At 40.3% G+C, this 6,667-nt stretch overlaps 1 protein-coding gene across 1 annotated transcript; it reads right to left on the bottom strand.

The window, feature by feature from the left end:
* Nucleotides 1–893: 893 nt before the first annotated feature.
* On the bottom strand, nucleotides 894–6,162 carry LOC109901811 (uncharacterized). Its single transcript, XM_020497785.2, has 9 exons — nucleotides 6,035–6,162; nucleotides 5,737–5,797; nucleotides 5,254–5,628; nucleotides 5,104–5,151; nucleotides 4,887–4,925; nucleotides 1,998–2,109; nucleotides 1,767–1,841; nucleotides 1,548–1,626; nucleotides 894–1,227 (listed from the first exon to the last, which is right to left on the bottom strand). Exons 1-9 carry the CDS (start codon nucleotides 6,113–6,115, stop codon nucleotides 1,153–1,155), a joined length of 945 nt encoding a protein of 314 aa, XP_020353374.1. The 5' UTR covers nucleotides 6,116–6,162; the 3' UTR covers nucleotides 894–1,152.
* Nucleotides 6,163–6,667: the final 505 nt, after the last annotated feature.

The following is a 6,667-nucleotide window of genomic DNA, read 5'->3' as shown; positions in this document are numbered from 1 at the left end:
ACTACTGTTCCATCGATGTGGATAGGGGGGTGTTCCCTCTGCTGTTTCCTGAAGTCCACAATCATCTACTTAGTTTTGTTGACGTTGAGTGTGAGGTTATTTTCCTGACACCACACTCCGAGGGCCCTCACCTCCTCCCTGTAGGCCGTTTCGTCGTTGTTGGTAATCAAGCCTACCACTGTTGTCGTCCGCAAACTTGATGATTGAGTTGGAGGCGTGCGTGGCCACGCAGTCGTGGTTGAACAGGGAGTACAGGAGAGGGCTCAGAACGCACCCTTGTGGGGCCCCAGTGTTGAGGATCAGCGGGGTGGAGATGTTGTTACCTACCCTCACCACCTGGGGGCGGCCCGTCAAGAAGTCCAGTACCCAGTTGCACAGGGCGGGGTCGAGACCCAGGGTCTCGAGTTTGATGACAAGTTTGGAGGGTACTATGGTGTTAAATGCTGAGCTGTAGTCGATGAACAGCATTCTCACATAGGTATTCCTCTTGTCCAGATGGGTCAAGGCAGTGTGCAGTGTGGTTGAGATTGCAAAATCAAGTACCAAAATCAAGGCCTATATATCAAGGCCTAAAAAAACTAACAATGGCAGTTATTGTCTGCAAAGTTTCTTATCAGATACTGTTTGTTCACATATGAAACATAGAAAACTTAACACTCAACCATTCAAAACTTAAAAACTTAATTCACTTTGACACGTGAATCTCATGTGTATGACTTCATTCACTCATGACTACCCAGAAAGCCTTTGTCAAAAAACATTGTTTTTTGACATTATGTTTCTGTCCAACTCAGCACAAACATTATGTTTAGTTGCGAATGCTTATCAATATAGGACTGCGAGAGCTGTTTTTGTGTGAATTGTTTTGATATTGAATCAAACAACTGGTAGCATATCATCTCAGTAAGTATGTTTATTTGAAAGCCAGTCCTTTCAAAAATAGTTACATACTGAACTATGTATTTTACATTTAACAAACAGGCTGCACATATTATTGTCTAACCAAGTGAAAGTCAAACAGGATGTGAGAAATGAGGGCTGACACTCTGTAAACTGCCTTTTGACAAGAAAACCATCAAGATAAAAACACACACGCGCGCACACACTCAACAAGTATTATTAAGCAGTGACGAAATCTGAGATGCAGCCTCATCACTGTTTTGCATGATCCACATTTGCATATACACTGTCCATTTGATCCATACTGTCCATGGGATCGTTTGGATCCTGTAAAGAGAAATGGAGAAATCAGGCAGGGAAGGTAGGGAAAGGTCTATCAAGAAGCTATGAGCACAACACTAAATGGCCAACATGCTAAACATATATAGTACCCACTGGGCACAGACGTCAACTCAACATCTATTTCACGTTGCTTCATTGTCATGTCATTTCAATGACGAGGAAACAACATTGGGTCAACCAGTGTGTGCCCAGTGGGTAAAGAACATTAGATCCAAAGCTGATGACTTATCAACAGTCTACATGTACTATCTTTATAAAGAGTACTGTCAGTTTAAAACAGATCTGCTCAGGGTGCTGTAATGTACCTGGACGTTGCCATAGACGGGCTCATCAATGACCCTTGGAGGAGGAACTTGGGTGTCATCTTTCTTTGTAGTTTTGACTCTGTGGAGATAGGGGAAGACAAGTATTTCACTGACACTAGGTCAAATCAAAGAACATATTTTAGAGTAACATTCAGAAGTAAAACTGAAATATGTCAAACTAGCAATTTACTGAAGGATGTTTCATAGTTTTAAGCATACCTTTCAGGTTTGGCCATTGGAGTCATGGTGAAATTAGCATAATATCCAGACAATTGCATAGTGACACACCTGGACCTAGAAAATCAAATCAGTTGTTATTTTAGCGAATGTGAGTCAAATGTATCTGCAATGACTAATAGAAGGCAGAGGACATCATGTTGCTATAGAAATTGATCAATGTCAGTCAAACTTGAGAGCATCCCTCTGGGGACACCCATCAACCAGACTCACCTTTTCCTGTACTTGAAGAACCAAACAATCCCCAATACAGCAACCAGTAGAACTGCAACCACTGGGACCGTGGTGGCAATATATATGGTCGTGGATAGCGCTTCCTCACACACTATGAAAAACATTCTGATTAGGACTGAGGAATATTTATTCATTCCATTACTCATTTGAATTAATATTTTTTTACATTTTAGTCAACACTTTTATCCAGAGCAACTACGGTTAAGTGCCTTGCTCAAGGGCACATCAACAGATATTTCACAGCTCAAGGATTCGAACCACCAACCTTTTGGTTGCCGGCCCAACACTCTTAACTGCTAGACAACCTGCCTCCCAATGCAAAATCAAGAGACCTTCTCTCAAAACATATGATTTGAAATGGATACAGTGCCTTCAGAAAGTATTCCCACCCCTTGACTTTTTCTACATTTTGTTGTGTTTCAGCCTGAATTTTTTATTGATTAAATTGAGATTTTGTGTCACTGGCCAATACACAATAATGTCAAAGTGGAATTATGTTTATAGAAATGTTTGCAAATTAATAAAGAATGAAAAGCTGAAATGTCCTGAGTCAATAAGTATTTGTTATGGCAAGCCTAAATAAGTTCAGGAGTAAAAATCACATAAGTTGCATGGACTCACTGTGTGCAATAATAGTATTTAACAAGATATTTGAATGACTACCTCATCTCTGTACCCCACACATAAAACTGTCTGTAAGGTCTCTCAGTCAAACAGTACATTTCAAACAGATTCAACCACAAAGACTAGGGAGGTTTTCCAATGCCTTGCAAAGGGCACCTATTGGTAGATGGGTAAAAAAAGCAGACATTGAATATCCCTTTGAGCATGGTGAAGTTATTAATTAAACTTTGGATGGTGTATCAATACACCCAGTCACTACAAAGATAAAGGGGTCCTTCTTAACTCTGTTGCCAGAGAGGAAGTGATTTCAATTACAGAATTGAATGGTTGTGATAGGAGAAAACTGAGGATGGATCAACAACACTGTAGTTACTCCACAATACTAACCTAAATTACAGAGTGAAAAGAAGGAAGCATGTACAGAATAAAAATACTCCAAAGCATGCATCCTGTTAGCAAAAAAACAAACAAGTACATTATGTCCTGAATACAAAACATTATGTTTGGGGCAAATCTAACACAACACATCACTGAGTACCACTCTTCATACTTTCAAGCATGGTGTTGGCTGCATCATGTTATGGGTATGCTTGTCATCGGAAAGTACTAGGGAGTTTTTTTGGTTGATAAAGCAGGCAAAATCCTAGAAGAAAACCTGGTTCAGTCTGCTTTCCACCAGACACGGGAAGACAAATTCACCTTTCAGCAGGACAATAACCTAAAACACAAGGCAAAATATACTCTGGAGTTACTTACCACGACGACATTGAATGTTCCTGTGTTGCCTAGTTACAGTTTTGTCGGCTTGAAAATCTATGGCAAGACTTGAAAATGTGTGTCTAGCAAGGATCAACAACTAGCTGGACTGAGCTTGAAGAATTAAAAAAAATATTATCTACAAATATTGTACAATTCAAGCATGCAAAGCTCTTACCCAGGAAGACTCACAGCTGTAATCACTGCCAAAGCTGATTCTAACAAGTATTGACTCAGGGGTGTGAATATTTAAAGATATTTCTGTATTTCATTTTCAATAACTTTACATACATTTCTAAAAATATGTTTTCTCTTTCTCAATATGGAGTAATGCATGTAGATCAGTGGAGGTTGGTTCATTATAATGGCTGGAATGGAGTAAATCGAATGGCATCAAACAAATGGAAACCATGTGTTGGATGTATCCTTCCTGTTTGGCCCTGTCTGGGGGTATCATCGGATGGGGCCACAGTGTCTCCTGACCCCTCCTGTCTCAGCCTCCAGTATTTATGCTGCAGTAGTTTATGTGTCGGGGGGCTAGGGTCAGTTTGTTATATCTGGAGTACTTCTCCTGTCTTATCCGGTGTCCTGTGTGAATTTAAGTATGCTCTCTCTAATTCTCTCTTTCTTTCTCTCTCTCGGAGGACCTGAGCCCTAGGACCATGCCTCAGGACTACCTGGCATGATGACTCCTTGCTGTCCCCAGTCCACCTGGCCGTGCTGCTGCTCCAGTTTCAACTGTTCTGCCTGCGGCTATGGAATCCTGACCTGTTCACCGGACGTGCTACATGTCCCAGACCTGCTGTTTTCAACTCTCTAGAGACAGCAGGAGTGGTAGAGATACTCTTAATGATCGGCTATGAAAAGCCAACTGACATTTACTCCTGAGGTGTTGACTTGCTGCATCCTCGACAACTACTGTGATTATTATTATTTGACCATGCTGGTTATTTATGAACATTTGAACATCTTGGCCATGTTCTGTTATAATCTCCACCAAGCACAGCCAGAAGAGGACTGGCCACCCCTCATAGCCTGGTTTCTCTCTAGGTTTCTTCCTAGGTTTTGGCCTTTCTAGGAAGTTTTTCCTAGCCACCGGGCTTCTACACTTGCATTGTATGCTGTTTGGGGTTTTAGGCTGGGTGTCTGTACAGCACTTTGAGATATCCGCTGATGTACGAAGGGCTATATAAATAAATTTGATTTGATTTACATTTTATGTATTTGATATCATTCCATTAATTCTGCTTCAGTCATTACCACGAGCCTGTCCTCCCCAATGAAGGTGCCACCAACCTCCTTTGGTGTAGATAGGTGAGAGAGAAACAAATATTTCATCCATTTTGAAATCAGTCTGTCACACAACAACATGTGTAATAAGTCAAGGGGTGTGAATACTTTCTGAAGGCACGGTATATATAGCATACATTTTAGTCCAAGACTAGGCTTAATGTGGGTCTGGGAAACTGGCCCTGAGAGTCTACTTACATTCTGTGGTGGCTAGTGGGACTGTAGTCGTGGAATCAACTGAGAAGGAGACAAAACAACTTCAGCCCATCTTTTAACTTTGACAAATACATTGTTATTGCTGTTATCAACTGTGTCAGGCAGGTTCACTGGTCATTTCTAAAGTAAACCAATATCTGATTCAGAGAAACAGTTAAAATTCTGTGTGTACGTGAAAATTCTAAGCTGAATAGTTCACCTGTGTTTGACTTGTCCATTGGTATGATTGAAATAGTCCCGGAGGTTCCTGAATGGAAAAAAATACAGTAGGGATTAGTTTCCTCCATATCAAATTAATGACACATTTCACTGAACAAAAGCACTTTACATTGCATCCTCTACTGTTTACCAGATACGTTAATGTAGACAAGTTCATTAATAAAACTGAAGTTGTTGGTTCCAGTGGCAATTCTCAAGTAATATGGCCCTATGTCGCCTTCGTCAATTCTCTTGATGTTCAGGGAGCAGTTTCCCTTAGTGACATTTCCTGTCATGTTGGTCCTGTTCTGAAAACTCTTGATGACAAATGTGTTGTTGGGGTGATAGAGGAATTCATTCTTGTCATTGTCATTGATGTTAAGTTTAGTATTTCCCAGGCGTTTCCAGTAGGCCTGGATAGGCTCTTTAGATGGGGACGGGGGAGAGGTAAAATTGCATGGAATGGTCACATCATCTCCCTTATTGGTAAAAACAACCTTCGGGTAATCAGCTTTCCAATCCACACCTGTGTTTGAATTAACAACAAAACTATTAGGATTATTCAGTTCATGTTGTTTAGACATAGCATAAAAAAAACACTGAGTGCATATTGACATAAAAATGAATCACATACCACTAGTGCCAGAGGCCTGAGACAAAATGAGCATCATCTCAATCCATATCAATGGGCTCATCTGGACCAACAGAGAGATTTGAAAGTTAATTCTAACTAATGACGCACCAGATTCCTAATATCGTTTACATGTTGTGTTAAAGATGCCTGGTGTCAGATGGAACTCCCATCAGAATTATGTCAAACAAATACAACATTACCACTGACCAACAAGCATAGCACAGACCGTAAAGCACTGGGAAATAATGTTGGTTCAGCAACAACAAAATAAAAACCCAAATCTACAGAGGATACTCACTGTGTTGTGAAAAGAGGTGCCAAAACAGGAGGCTACAGGTCCAAGGAAAACACCAGCAGTGACCATGGCACCGGCACACATTTTAAAAGCCAACTGGTTCCAATAAAATGAGTGACATGCAGTTATAACGAGAGTGGTGTCAAAAGTATTGCATGTATATTTCCTGTTACTTAACAATGATGGTGATTGAAAAAAAAAAGGAATTAGAGGAAGTTTTGTGTAAATGTGTAAACTGAAGGTGACTGTTGGCTAATTACTTGAGAAACAGCCAGCACATAACATTCTGAGAACCATATGTTTCTTAGAGCTTGGTGAGAGTGTGGTTGTCCTATGGTTATTTTGAATACAACCTTCCCACAACATTCTGGGAACGTTACAGGATACCCAGATGGCACATTACGTTTTGAGAACCGTATGTTTCTTAGGTGGGAATTTCATTTCGGTTTCTACAGGTTTCCTCGCGGTTCTATTAAACTCAAGTTCTCAGAACTTTCAGAGAATGTTAAGAAACAACGTTCTTCTGTGGGAATTTCAGTACTTCAACATAATGTTTTCTGCAGGTATTCCTCATGGTTCTATTTAAAGTCATGTTCTCAGAACATTAAAAAACGTTACATAAAAACCACAATACAT

This window comes from Oncorhynchus kisutch, linkage group LG13 (assembly GCF_002021735.2).
Source record: "Oncorhynchus kisutch isolate 150728-3 linkage group LG13, Okis_V2, whole genome shotgun sequence".
Lineage (NCBI taxonomy): Eukaryota > Metazoa > Chordata > Actinopteri > Salmoniformes > Salmonidae > Oncorhynchus > Oncorhynchus kisutch.
Note: the sequence above shows the minus strand (reverse complement) of the source record. Positions and strands in the feature narration are given on the sequence as shown.

What these genes read in the sequence shown, in the direction of transcription:
- LOC109901811 (XM_020497785.2), bottom strand. Translation starts at nt 6,115, where the DNA reads ATGTGTGCCGGTGCCATGGTCACTGCTGGTGTTTTCCTTGGACCTGTA. An exon ending in GCACCTCTTTTCACAACACA is followed by an intron (nt 5,798 to 6,034) that starts GTGAGTATCCTC and finishes CTGTTGGTCCAG; the next exon opens with ATGAGCCCATTGATATGGAT. An exon ending in AATGGACAAGTCAAACACAG is followed by an intron (nt 4,926 to 5,103) that starts GTGAACTATTCA and finishes TCTCCTTCTCAG; the next exon opens with TTGATTCCACGACTACAGTC.